Source organism: Malus sylvestris, chromosome 16 (genome assembly GCF_916048215.2).
Source record: "Malus sylvestris chromosome 16, drMalSylv7.2, whole genome shotgun sequence".
In the NCBI taxonomy this organism is placed as follows: Eukaryota; Viridiplantae; Streptophyta; class Magnoliopsida; order Rosales; family Rosaceae; genus Malus; species Malus sylvestris.
In genome coordinates this window covers 3,402,611-3,416,471 of record NC_062275.1, presented here as the reverse complement: position 1 = coordinate 3,416,471, position 13,861 = coordinate 3,402,611, and the positions used below count along the sequence as shown (strand labels likewise).

Genomic DNA, 13,861 nt, shown 5'->3' with positions numbered 1-13,861 from the left:
TTTTGTCTGCCAAATAATTCAAGTACTTCCGTTCTTGCTTCCTCTTGACAATCAGTGTGGAGTGCCAGAAGAAGACAGTCCAAGCAAGCACAGTATTCGTGGTTTCATGTCCAGCAAAGTAAATTGTCTTGCACTCGTCCACCATCTCGTCCACTGATATCCTCTTCTCGTCATTGGAATCGTGATGAGCCTTCAAAACTAATCCAAGATAATCACCCCCGAAGCTCTCCTCATCTCCGATCGCTGCCTTCTCCTCTCTTTTCTTAATAATCTCTCGTATGGAGTTGCGCATTATTTTCTCTTTTCTTAATAATCTCCGATAGCTAAAAACGTTATTTGAATTCAAACAAAAATTTTCTGAAAGATTTTTTAGTTAATAAAAAAACACTTTCAAACGAGGCCTGATTCTAATTCAACAGTTATTTAATACCATGATTTTAACCAACGCTAATGAACTTAAAAAAATAAATTTTAGGTGTAAACACCATCCTCATCTTGAAACCTAAAAAAATTGGAATGAGAATTGAAGGTGGATCTCTCAACATTATTTATTTATTTATTTTTATTTGGAGCTTGAAACTCTTCCGGGCTTGGGCCAAGATAATGCGACATCAACGATCCATGGATACACGTGGGCCTTCCCATGCAGCCCAAACTTGAACCCAAATCTTGCCACCCTATATCTTTACTTATTTACGGTTGTGCCACTACACAGGCCGCCTACCCTATATCTTTACTTATTTACGGTTGAACCCAAATCTGGCTGTATATATAACCCAGCCGCCTACCTTGTCTCTCCGATTCAGTTGGAGGCGGGAAAATAAAAAAGCTATCCGACTCAAATCTTTTAAAAAAAAGGAAAAAGACGGACAGAATCATTTACTTGGAACCAGATTAGGGTTTGTAGGGTTTTCGGATTCGGCGATGGCGAATTTCAATGGTGTTGTCGACGGGGATCAGCAATGGCTGCTCAATTGCTTGTCTGCTACTCTCGACCCTAGCCACGAGGTTCGCTCGTTCGCCGAAGCTTCGCTTAATCAGGCTTCTGTGCAACCAGGTAGTCCCCCACCTAAAACCCCCATCTTTCAACTTGATTTTGTTTCATTTCTTAATGTTGAGTCGCTGACTGAACCTTTTAGTTGCTTTAATTTTGTTTGGTAATTTGAATTCTTGCTGAAATGAGGATAATTGAGAAGAAATGATAGTTTTTTTTTTTTTTTTTTTTTTTATGGTGATATGAATTGGAGTTTGGAGGTATTACTGTAATAGGCAGTGAATTATGCACCTTTGAGGTTGATGATTTGGTTCCGATTCTAGTGGATGGAGCGAAATATATTGTGGCATTGTGTATGTAAATTCGCTGTTCTGTCTATGGAGCGCGGAAGCATGCTGAAATTGTTTGATGGGTTTCTTGTTGTTTGAAGGTTTTGGAACTGCGTTATCCAAGGTTGCTGCAAACAGGGAGCTCCCGTTAGGATTGCGCCAGATATCCTTTTGTTATCATGGTTCTTTTCTCTCTCCATTGTGTTCATTATTTTCTTGGTCCATAACAAAAATGTGGTGAAAATTGGAGGTGATTCCTCCCTTTTTCTACTTGAAATATGAAAAAGATGTGCTTGAGTTGTGTTTTTTCATGCTGGATGCTCGATTGAAGTTCTCACCTGTAGCATACAGCTGGAATTATTTATTTCATTTCCTCACGTGTGAGACTTAACATACTTTTACCTAGCTGCTGTCCTTCTTAAACTGTTTATTAAGAAACACTGGCATGAGGGAGAGGAAGCATTTGAACATCCTGCTGTTTCAAGTGACGAGAAGGTATTTTCAGCAGTTGGCATTGCCAAGCGCTTTTGTTTTTGTACTTATCTTGAAAGATTGATTTTTGTACTTCTCTGCATTCCTTATCTAATTAGGGGTTGCATTTCCAGGTAGTTGTACGCAGACTTCTGTTGTTGTCATTGGATGACTCTCATAGGAAAATTTGTACAGCAGTTAGTATGGCTGTTGCATCTATAGCAGCTTATGATTGGCCGGAGGATTGGCCTGACTTATTACCGTACCTGCTGAAGTTGATTAGTGATCATAATAATATGAATGGAGGTAAGCTTTTTCTTATTCATGATCTGCACAATCTTCTCTCTTTTTGTCTTGCTGTCGGACGCACACACATGCACTCTTTCTCTCTCTCCCCCAAATAATTCACATGAGGCTTTCCAACATGAAAGCAATTAAAATTTTCAATTAGGAATTGCCTGGTGGTACTAAAGTAGTAGCAATCAAATATGCAATTTTATTTCTCTCGTAAGGTTCTCAAGTAACTGGTTATTGCCTGGGGCAGCTGTTGAAAAGAAGTCTATTAAGTCTTTCGAACCTTTTTTGTAGTGGCTTTTCCTATTTGGAAGTCTAATAATTTTTGTTGCTGAAGTTCAATATTTTCTCCCAAATTTTGTAGTACATGGTGCTCTAAGATGCTTGGCTCTTCTCTCTGTTGACTTGGATGATACAGTGGTTCCGACATTAGTACCAGCCTTGTTCCCATGCTTGCTTAAAATTGTATCATCTCCTCAGGTAGGTTTTTTTTGTTTGTCTTCTTTTCTCATTTATTCGAGCTGTTCTTATCACATGTGCTCCAATTCTTTAGTAGCTGCTTTTCACGAGGGTTCTAAAGCTCCTTCTTAGAATGTCTGTTACGTGAACATGTATGAGTAATTGAGTAATTGAGTTTTTTTGTGTTTCCTGCAGAGTATCCTTCCATTTATTGTGTTCATTGTTTTTGCAGGTGTATGCCAAATATTTTCGCACAAAATCCCTTTCAATTGTTTATTCTTGTATCTCCATGTTAGGGGTGATGAGTGGTGTATATAAGGTAATTTTTCATCCATTCTAATTAACTTCCCAGGATATGAAAGTGTGGTAAATTAAGTGTTTCGTTATGAATTAACAGCTTAAGATGTTTATGTTCAGACGGAGACCAGTGCATTAATAATGCCAATGATTAAGCCATGGATGGATCAATTCTCTACAATCCTAAATCATCCGGTGCAGTCTGAAGATCCTGATGATTGGAGCATAAGAACAGAGGTTGGTTTGGTGGCTTGGTAAAAATCTGTAATGATGTTTATACATTGTAATTAGATTTGTAAATTATTTGTCCCTTCTCCATTAGGTATTGAAGTGCTTGAATCAGTTTGTTCAAAATTTTCCTAGCCTTATTGAAAGTGAATTTATGAGTAAGTTGACCGTTCTTATCACTCAATGGATCAGATATATACCTTTTACATTCTGGTTCTGCACATTGATAAATCCAGTTTTCATATCTCCTGCTGAACAAACCCTGTTTGTTGCAGTTATTGTAGGGCCTTTGTGGCAAACTTTTATGAGTTCTCTTGGAGTATATGTGCGGTCATCTATTGAAGGTACAGAAGATCCATATGATGATAGATATGACTCTGATGGTGCTGAGAAAAGCCTTGACTCCTTTGTCATCCAGGTAGTTGATCTATAGCATTGGCAGATAGGGTAGTGCTATCCACATACCCAATTTTACTTCTCACACATCCCTCTCCATTTTCGGCCGTTGGATCGAATGAATTGAAGATCAATGGCCAGTTAACAAGGGGTGTGGGAGGTAAAAATGGGTGTGTGAATAGCACTTTCCTTGCAGATATTGTCTCATGTGCTTGTATTATGTTGCCACACAAAAATCGAACTGATATTTTTGTTTGATGTTTTCATAATCAAAGGCACGAGTTTATTGTGTCAGTTCATTTCATCTAGTGCATATGCTTTCCTTTTCATGTTTTAGGTGAATTTGTTGTCAGATTAGAGTACGTTGCATATCAAAATATTAATTATAGCTATATAATACTGGAGGTCTTTGGATCCCCTGAAGACTTGGATGTTGGCCCATTTGTTAGTTTCAAAAGCTCAAAGCTCAGGTTTCGGGAAGAAAAAAAAGGAGCAACATACCAATGAAATTCAGATTAATTGTAATGATATTGTGCACTATTTGATTATCAGAAGTTTGAACAGTTAGAATAGAAATTCAAGAATTTGTGCTAGTGCACTATTCTTCCGCCTCACCCCCAAACACCTTTAGATGTATATGTAATTCGTGTCCAGATTTTTTCATTTTATTTGTTTCTAACTTATTTATTTTCTATATGCAGTTATTTGAGTTTCTGTTGACCATTGTGGGTAGTGCGAAACTGATAACGGTATGCTGCAAAGATTTGTAATTCCATATCTACTAGTTGCCTCCTTATTACCTACTGTCCTTTTATTATATCAAAATCTTTTGCTCCCCTTTTATTGCAGGTCATTATGAATAATGTCAAAGAGTTGACGTACAACACCATCGGTTTTCTCCAAATAACAGAACAACAGGTGGGAATGTGCTTTGCTATTCGTTGGTCCTTTCCTTTTTTACATCTTAGTACTGCACTGAGTGGTTCAGTAGAAAAGTATCAAATTTATTCAGATTCAGATCTTAATTTTTATAACTTCTAGTTTTAATGCTTGCAACACTTACACCTTAATGGTCCCAAGTTCTCTTTGCACATATTAGCTGAAGATAAAAGTCTCTCTTACCTTGGTTGTCATTTTCTTAGGTTCATACTTGGTCAATGGATGCCAACCAATTTGTAGCTGATGAGGATGATGTTACCTATAGCTGTCGTGTTTCTGGTACGCTTATGCATATCATATGTTAGCTAGTGCTTACGTAAACCATAAATCTGTGGACTGAAGATTGGATTTCACAGCATGGGTCCAGTTGTTAGTGCCAGTTAATACCTTTGAGAAACTCCAAAAGTTGGAAAATGAACAATGAATTCGCCTGGAAAACACATGGGTTTATGGCCAAGTGAACCGAAATGACTATCACTATGCCAACGGTTTTTCAAAAGTTAGAAAAATTAACTCAATTTTGCATGGAGAAAGACCATTATACCTTGATATCAGTCCAGGTTTACCCTTCCAAAAAGGGGTAGTTATCTTAGTTCTCCAACTCCTGAGCAAATGTTTCATTTTTGGATAATGATTTTTATTTTGAGTCATTTCACCTTAAAACCCCAAATATTTTAGTGGCACAATATTCTTTTTTTGTTGCATAAAATAGGGGTCGACCTTAGGATTCACTGCCTTCCCACCCCTCACCCAGTGCCACTTGAACTAGAGCTCATTGTCAGCGGAAGAATAACTGATGATGAGGGGAATACATCTATGCGTGTGTTATTCTACCAGTAATAGCTGTTCATTTGTAACCTAGAATTTGCCAAATGCTCTTCTCCTTTCAGTTTGAAGATTATAAATTCGTCTGCATTTGGCTCTTTGTTTCTGTACTCAAGAGTTTCACGTTCTGTATTGGTTCTCACTTCTCAAAGAGCATATGTCAATCAGAGAGAAGTGGGATATGTGACTGTACAGCTCATTTGATTGCATTATGACTTATCACAGCTTTAAACCTTTGTTGGAATATTCCTGCCACATTTTTCTCTCCTTGGCGAGCATCATGTTATGATCTCAACCAAAACTACCACTATTGAGAAATCATATGTTTCACAAGTTATGTGTTTGACTGGTTGAATATCAGAGTTATGTATTGTTGTTTTTGTTCATTCTATGGATGGTTTGCTGTTGCTAGTTTTAAAAAAATAATGATTATTCTCATTGCTTTTATCACTTAAGCATTTTCACACTGGTTTTGCAGGTGCACTTTTGCTTGAAGAAGTGGTGAATTCATGCGGTACTGAAGGAATCTGTGCCATCATTGATGCTGCAAAAAGATGTTTTAGTGAGTCTCAAAGGGAAAAGGATGTTGGTTCTGCAATTTGGTGGAGAGTGAGTAGAAACCATTTTGTCTATATTTTTTGTTTTAATTCTTCTCTCTTAACTCCTTTTTCTATTTTGGATGGCACATGCTATCAGATAAGGGAGGCTGCTCTTTTCGCTTTGTCTTCTCTATCAGACCAGTTGCTTGAAGCAGAGGTTTGTGCTTCGTTGTTCATTTTGATGTCTTTATTTTGAATGTGGTTTTTGTGCTCCGACAAAGCTCCTATGAGCTTGGTGCAACTTCTTTGTGAATTATTCGATTCCTTTTTTTGGTGGGTTCCCCTTGGTATACCATTAATAATTTTAATTTATAGGAGTCCGAACTTACAAGAGTTGGCTTAGGAAACCTTCTGGAGCAAGTAATCACTGAAGACAGTGGATTAGGTTATCTATCCCTGCAATAACTCCTTCTCCCCCCCCCCCCCCACACTCTTTTTCTGTTTAAATATGTCAATTTGATGAATCAGTGAACAATTTCTGTTATTGTGTTGCAGATGTGCATCAATATCCCTTTCTTTATTCTCGTATCTTTTCATCAGTCGCTAAATTCTCCTCCGTGGTAACTTTTGCAATGTTTCCTCATCTATTAAAAGTTAAATAATTTGGAAATATGGTAAAAATATTTCCAGCATTTCACAGATCAGCCATGGAGTCCTTGAGCACTTTCTCTTTGCTGCTATCAAAGCAATTGGCATGGATGTGTAAATTTCTCTCTCAATCACATTTATGAATGTACATACGTAACCTGTATCTAATAAAAAATGAGATATTTCTTTTCTTGACATTCTTATGTTGTCAGGCCGCCACCTGTCAAAGTAGGTGCCTGCAGGGCACTCTCCGAGCTCTTACCTGAAATGAACAAAGGAATAATTCAACCGCATTTGATGAGTTTGTTTTCATCACTTTCAGAACTTCTTACTCAGGTAATTTACAGCTAGTATAAACTTTAGTTTTATTGCTGTACTTGCATTAAGAATTTACTATAATTCTGGTTTCAGGCCTCCGATGAAACCTTGCACCTGGTACTCGAAACACTGCAAGAGGCAATTAAGGCAGGTGAGTTTTATGGGTAGTGTGAATATTGTGTACTTTGTTTTCTAGACCTTGCTAGAACAGAATGGTTTTGTAAGTTTGCTATATGTATTTGTGATTTTATTGTCGTCTTTTTAATTTTAATAGGTTGCTTATCTTCTTGCTTTGTTTTTGACTATTTATAGGTTACGAATTATCAGTATCCATTGAGCCTGTAATCTCTCCTGTGGTCCTCAACATGTGGGCATCACATATTTCCGATCCTTTTATCAGTATTGATGCAATTGAGGTTCTGGAGGTAATTATTGGCAGCATAATTGGTAGATGTTATAATATCTTCAAATTCCCACTCGCATGGTTTGAGTATGTGTACAAATATTTCTTTTATGATCTATATGTTAAATTTACCGTGCTTTGGTTTTTCTGCTCAATTTACTCCAGGCACTCAAAAACGCTCCTGGTTGTATTCGTCCACTGGTTTCTCGAGTTTTACCATGTGTTTGGCCAGTTATTAATCAAGTATGGCTTGTAAGATTGTCTGTCATATAAATTAGATTCCCAGTGCAGTAATTTAGTTTTTGGTGGGATAAGTGTTTGCTCTGATGCTTTGATTTTACTTTGCAGCCACAACAACAGCCTGATGGATTAGTCGCTGGATCAGTGGATCTGGTAACAATGTTATTGAAAGTAAGATGTACTTCAGTGGATGCTCATCTTTTACTTTCCTCTGCTCTTGGCTTTCCAGTTTTATATATAGACAGCATCTTGGTGGTATTACAAGATTTTTAATTAAAATCTGTGATAGCGTTGGTGCAGAATGCTCCTACTGATGTGGTAAAAACAGTATATGATGCTTGTTTTGATGCTGTTATACAAATAGTCCTTCAAAGTGATGATCACAGTGAAATGCAGGTAGTCTGTTGTGCTTAACTCTCTCTCTCTCTCTCTCTCTCTCTCTCAGTCACAGACACACACACAGGACTTAGTTCTATGACCTATCACATATCTAAGGAATACAAATGACTAAAAATTATTGTGATAAATTTGGTAAGAATGCTACGGAATGTTTAGCTGCCTTTATATCTGGTGGAAGACAAGATGTGCTAGCTTGGGGTGGTGATTCTGGAAATACAGTTAGAAGATTGCTTGATGCAGCTTCAAGGTAATTGTTTTCTTTTTAACTATGTTTGGTATTTCATAGTTTCTTGAAAAACTCTTTTTAGTTTTGGCTCAAACTTGAAACTTTGTCACGTACTACCAGTGGACTCAACCGAATATGAAAATGGAATATTGATGGGTACTCTTTTGTCCCTTCCTCTGATTCTCTGTTTGTGGGGAATGGGGATACACAGCAAGGGGCTTGCTTTGCTTTTCCTTTCATGAAATTATCTTTTAAGAATTTTGCATCAACATTCTTCTATGGAAGGTGAATAAAGCCAACTTTTTGTTCGTCATTTTGATGGATCCAAGCGATACTTCATATGAAAAATGACATGTTTTCTTGCATGCTGAAAATAAGTGTCAGGTTGTGAAGATATTCCCATGTATAGTATTCAATTCCATTTTGGTAGTGCTTGAACTTGTATTTTTTTTGAATGAATGGTCATCATATCCATAGGATTTGGTCGATCCTAGTTACGGGAACCTGAATGTTTGACAACTGTGTAGGCTTCTGGACCCTAATTTGGAAAGCTCGGGTTCTCTTTTTGTTGGGAGCTACATTCTACAACTCATATTGCATTTGCCGTCACAAATGGCACCCCATATTCGAGACCTAGTTGCTGCTCTTCTTAGGCGCATGCGATCTGCTAAAATTGCAGGATTGAGAAGCTCACTGCTACTCATTTTCGCTCGGTTGGTATGCACCTCAACTTTTCATCTTTATTAGTTCCTCTGTTTACCTTTTGTTTTAGCTCATAAAATAATAGTCTGACAATGTATAAACGTTTTCCCTTTGAAAGTTTCACTTACTTTACCAACACTTTAATCAGGTTATATATTCGTCATCCATAACAAGCTTTTACATTGGCAAAACTCTACAGTCAATTTTGTATACAATACTTATTGCTCGATGAACGTTAGTTGTTTAATTTTTGCTGCTTCTAGCTGACTGAAATGTTTCTCATCAAATTTCCTGGCAATCTTTACCTTTCATTGAATGTTTAATCTCAGCTGGTCTGGTATGGATCAGGCATTGACTAGCCATTTCTTATTCGGGTTAGTTTTTGAATGCTGTATTTCATAGGTTCACTTGAGTGCTCCAAATGTTGGACAGTTTATTGATCTGCTGGTCACCATTCCAGCTGACGGCTATGATAACTCTTTTGTCTATTTAATGTCAGAATGGACAAAACAGCAAGGTAACATATTTCTTACTGGACTTGTCATATTCTTGATACAATATTTGATCCATTAAATTTAGTTGATTAAACCCAATCCTTGCCCCTACGAAAGATTGCAAGTCAAATATCCAATGTCAATGCCTAGCAGCATCTCAAATTTATAGAATTTGGTTACATATGAAACATGTACTTTCGTTGAATGGAAAGTAATATCAAGGGGTGGATAAGTGATAACATTATCAAAACGTAATGTTTATGGCCAGTGGGACCTGAGGTTACTAGAATTTGGTGTATAGTATTGATGATTTTTATCTGAGCCCTTTAAAACTGATTGCAGGTGAGATCCAGGGTGCCTACCAAATTAAAGTCACCACTACTGCATTGGCTTTATTACTATCATCTAGGCATGCTGAATTAGCAAAAATTAACGTACAAGGACATTTGGTTCAGGTTCTAGTTCTACTGAAACTTTGTGATTTTATGCACTTATTTATTTTCTAAAACGTACTTGATTCAAGAAATTGCTCTTCTTGCTTTTCTGAAGTCTGCTGGGATCACCACCCGCTCAAAAGCTAAATTAACTCCAGATCAGTGGACTGTGGTGCCACTCCCTGCAAAGGTACTTCTATTCTTTGACCTGACAAGCACCTTCTGCATAGCCAAAGGACCATGACAGTTATATTTGGTTGCCTAGTCCCCTAGGGGACGCTTTAAAGGGCAGATTATATTTAGTCTCCTAAATATTATGTTTCGTTGTAACATTATATTTGCCAGTGCACAGTTGTGCCTGGCTCGATGGTTTCACCCATTTTACATATAAGATTGTCTTTAATGCTTATGCTTATGCTTTGCAGATAATGGCGTTACTGGCAGATGCATTGGTTGAAATCCAAGAACAGGGAGCTGGTGATAATGAGGTAGTTAATGAATTTCCAAGATTACTTGGTAACATAATAAACATTAAGCTTTGAACCAATTCCTGCAGCAGGATAGCGACTGGGAAGAAGTTGAGGCGGAGGATGGGGAACTTGACAAGGATTTGATGTATTCAGCTGGTGTTACATCATTTGGCAGACCCTCACATGAACATCTTGAAGCAATAGCAAAAACATTTGACAAGGTACTTTCTTGTTGCTGGTATATTTTAGTAAAGTTTCTTGGGATACTAATCGAATGTAACATCTTCCGAAGGATGAGGAGGACAGTTATGAAGATGATCAACTAAGTGCAGCCGATCCCCTTAACAAGGTACCTTGAGGACTTATTCACATCTGCTAAGCGTTTTATCTGTAATATTACATATAATTCACGCTTTAATGACACCTTACAGATTAATCTGGCAAACTATCTTGCGGAGTTTTTCGTAAACTTTTCCCAGAGCGAAAGACAAATGTTCGATCATCTTTTCCAGGTGAAGTTCGGTAACTCAATTCATTCCGATTCAAGCAGTTGCAAGCATTTACGAAAACAAAAGTTTAATTTGATCTTGTTTAGTTCTCTACAACTGCCGACAATATGTGATTGTCTTGCAATTTTTCTATGAACTGCAGAATCTGACGCAGGATCAAAGGAATGCCATTCAAGCAATACGAACTCACGGAGGATGACCGACTGACCTTGAGAAGTCTCGTTTCTGTATCACTTATCGTCTTTTATTATTCGTCGGAGGCCATTCAACAGAATCAGTGCAATTTTTTTTTTCCGAGTGCAGTTGATCAATAGACAAAATGCAGAAATCGAGCTATGTATTTTGGTGATGTGTTGTGAATATTCAATATCGAGAAGAAAAAAAACAATTCAATTTGAAACCATAGATTAGCAACTATCTAGCGTCATCAAACTAATCTTGGTCTGGAAGAAAATTTCCAACAAGAGCGAGAGATCGATCTTCCTGCCTGTGAACATGTATCGGAAAAATCTTCTTACGGGTACAATACTATCATCGTACCTGGTAAGTGGCGGAAAATATGCATCCTCCCAGCTCAGCTCAGCTATACCCTCAATGGTGAAGTCAATACAACGATAAGGCAGCGGGATCACTCTGAATTTCTCGTCTCCAGCATTAAATACCACCACAATTGTTTGTGCCTAAAATTGGCAAATTTCGCTCGTTTGGGATTAAAGACAAAATATGACATTTTGTGGGGTTATTGTGAAATTAGAGTAGACTTGCATTAAGTGGCACATGATTTGGGTGATAGCTTTATGCCAAACTCATTATTATATGATAAGTGTTTACAGATATTTCTTATACAAGTGAAGTTTTGACGGTGGAATGCATCAAGTGGCTTTTGTATTGACACTAGGGTGGTGCATTTGCATCAAGGAAAGCCAATGCATGGAGATGTGGACACTCAAAACAATCAAACAAATCTCTCTACAGCTGCACCTTTTTCATTTCAAAGCTTTATTTTACTTAGCAAGTTTAGCAACCTTTCATTTCTTTCAATTAAAGTCAAAACGCTCTTTCAATTCATTATAGTTTTAGGGTTCGTTTGTATATGCTTTTAAAATAACTGAAAACGCTTTTAGATAATGTTTTTGGGTTCCAAAAGCACTGAAAGTGCTTTCGGCAAGAAGCACTGAAAGTGCTTTCGGCAAGAAGCACTGAAAGTGCTTTCGGCAAGAAGCACTAGTTATGTGCTTCTATGAAGCACCTTAAGTGTTTTTCCAGGATTTACTTGCATCCTTACCAAATGTTGGTTCTAAAAACATTTTCACAAAAAACGCTTTCAGTCATTTTAAAAGCACATCCAAACGAGATCTTATTCTCTTTACAAGTATTCCTCTTTAAATCTTTCTCTTGTAATGGCTACTTGTGTTTCAATAACAATCTCTCTTTGAATCATTATGGTCATTTAATACAAAGCACAAGCAATTTCTCTTTCCAAATCAAAGCTTGAACTTTGAGGGTCAACGCTTTAATTCACCACTACATAATGTGAAGTTATTTCTGTATATAAGTAAAGTCCTTATCATTAAGCCAAAGAAAAAACCTAAGTTGAGCCACTCCCACTCAATGACACAATCTTTTTGGTTTGAAGTCAATTAATCGCTGATAGAGATTTTAGCACCTGTAAAACAAGGTCTAAACCATAGAAAATTCTTGTAAGAGAACAAGTGTTTGTAGTTTAGAATGACTCAAGCAAGGTCGATCTCCTCAATGACTGATATAAACTATTTACGAGTTTTTGGAGTATTTAACTTAGTTAACTCTAAGAAATACACTAATTTGACAAAACTAAATCCTACTGTATGCGACTTAAACAAATATCTAAAATGGAAATTGGCTTATAGAAATAGTGATCCAACTAAACAAAACAAGTAAATGTAGAAACTCAAGATAAAACAAATAATTGAAGAAAATTAGATTGACAAGGAGCTAGAGTTCAACATTTACCAACAACACTCCTACATAGCTCTTCCAATTGCATAAGTAATCAAACACACATGCTTTGAATGTTGGGTTTTTCCTTGTGTAGTTTTACTTGTGACATTCAAGCTAAAACTCATACCACTACATGCAATTCATCCATGACATTTGGATTAAATATAAACATGAGTGATTCATTAATCTTGGTGAAAATCCTTTTGGTAAACCACGTAATCCCTAAAAGTATGATATTTACCTTAGGAGAAATTACAATCCTCAATCACAAGAAGCATAACAAATTTTAACGTGATATCCGTTCAAACTTGCATCCGATGACTTTTCTAATGCATTCTAATGGTGATCAAGCATTAAGACATATAGATAGTTTAATTCAGTGATTGAAAATATCAAAGCATGTAACAACACTTAAGCAATTAAAAGAGAAATTTACGTAATCATGTTGAGGTTCACGGTCTCACTCTAGCAAAAGGAAATTAGTTATACATACTTATCTGAATACATAAGGAATTATCCATTAAGAATCAAAGAAGGAAAAAAACCCTTTTTACAAGACAAGCTCTCTGATCTTCTCCTCCTTTTTCGCTATGTTGCTTTCTGCAACTCTCTACTCTGTAAGTCTAATGAGAGCTGCACACCTGTTTAGCACTTGCATGAGGGATTGAGATCATAAGAGTTTATGTATGACAATACTTGTTGGTTATTAAGGAATGTATAAAGACTAAAATATAACTTAAAGAAGTCCCGGTGCAATTGGTGTTAACCATTCTGATATGGATCATTTGGATATTAGAAATAAGGGTTATCAAATTGATGACTTTGATAAGGATTACATGATGGGAAGTATCCTTATCGAAGACCACTATTTACTTTATAAATAAAGGTCCCTACTCTCGCACAATACACGCAAACAGAAACATCAAGCTCCATTGATTGACAGTGTATACAAATAGTGTTGAAAGGAGAAGAACCTTTATTTTCTACTGCAATGCCTTTGCAAGGTTAGCGGTTAATTGGATATGTTGAGTTCTTTTGTTTCTGCTATATTTAAACTTATATACTCCTCTGCTGCTCCATTCTGTCCGTCCTCCTCTCTGTCTTCCCCTCTATCTCTTTTCGCGTATTGCCTTCAACAAAAGGCAATAATTGCCAAAACCACCCAAAGCTACAAGTGGAAGACCAACCAAACTCCACTTCATAGTGGGCAACCCATGTTCTCCTATTTTCTGCCACTCCCTACTTCTTTTCTCTGTTTTTATGCTAA

At 36.9% G+C, this 13,861-nt stretch overlaps 1 protein-coding gene across 4 annotated transcripts; it reads left to right on the top strand.

Moving 5' to 3' along the window:
* Nucleotides 1-799: 799 nt before the first annotated feature.
* On the top strand, nt 800-11,462 carry LOC126607490 (uncharacterized). 4 transcript variants are annotated; one of them, XM_050275099.1, is made up of 33 exons: nt 800-1,057; nt 1,425-1,486; nt 1,726-1,818; nt 1,914-2,100; nt 2,453-2,568; nt 2,780-2,866; nt 2,965-3,081; nt 3,167-3,230; nt 3,348-3,490; nt 4,170-4,217; nt 4,318-4,386; nt 4,611-4,686; nt 5,711-5,841; nt 5,929-5,988; nt 6,147-6,216; nt 6,327-6,391; nt 6,472-6,533; nt 6,632-6,755; nt 6,831-6,888; nt 7,050-7,162; nt 7,306-7,383; nt 7,489-7,551; nt 7,681-7,776; nt 7,917-8,026; nt 8,533-8,722; nt 9,110-9,224; nt 9,544-9,656; nt 9,751-9,825; nt 10,061-10,123; nt 10,195-10,326; nt 10,398-10,454; nt 10,537-10,617; nt 10,757-11,462. In XM_050275099.1, exons 1-33 carry the CDS (start codon nt 925-927, stop codon nt 10,811-10,813), a joined length of 3,108 nt encoding a protein of 1,035 aa, XP_050131056.1. In that variant the 5' UTR covers nt 800-924; the 3' UTR covers nt 10,814-11,462. The 4 variants fall into 4 exon arrangements, with proteins under 4 accessions (XP_050131056.1, XP_050131054.1, XP_050131058.1 ...); XM_050275097.1 differs by having other exon boundaries at nt 10,192-10,326; XM_050275101.1 differs by having other exon boundaries at nt 801-1,057; nt 1,929-2,100.
* The last annotated feature ends 2,399 nt before the right edge of the window (nt 11,463-13,861 follow it).

Bases quoted from the DNA above. Each gene is read 5' to 3' on its own strand.
- LOC126607490 (XM_050275097.1), top strand. From the start codon at position 925: ATGGCGAATTTCAATGGTGTTGTCGACGGGGATCAGCAATGGCTGCTC. The intron at 2,867-2,964 runs GTAATTTTTCAT...GTTTATGTTCAG, and splicing joins TGATGAGTGGTGTATATAAG to ACGGAGACCAGTGCATTAAT. The intron at 8,027-8,532 runs GTAATTGTTTTC...ACAACTGTGTAG, and splicing joins TTGCTTGATGCAGCTTCAAG to GCTTCTGGACCCTAATTTGG.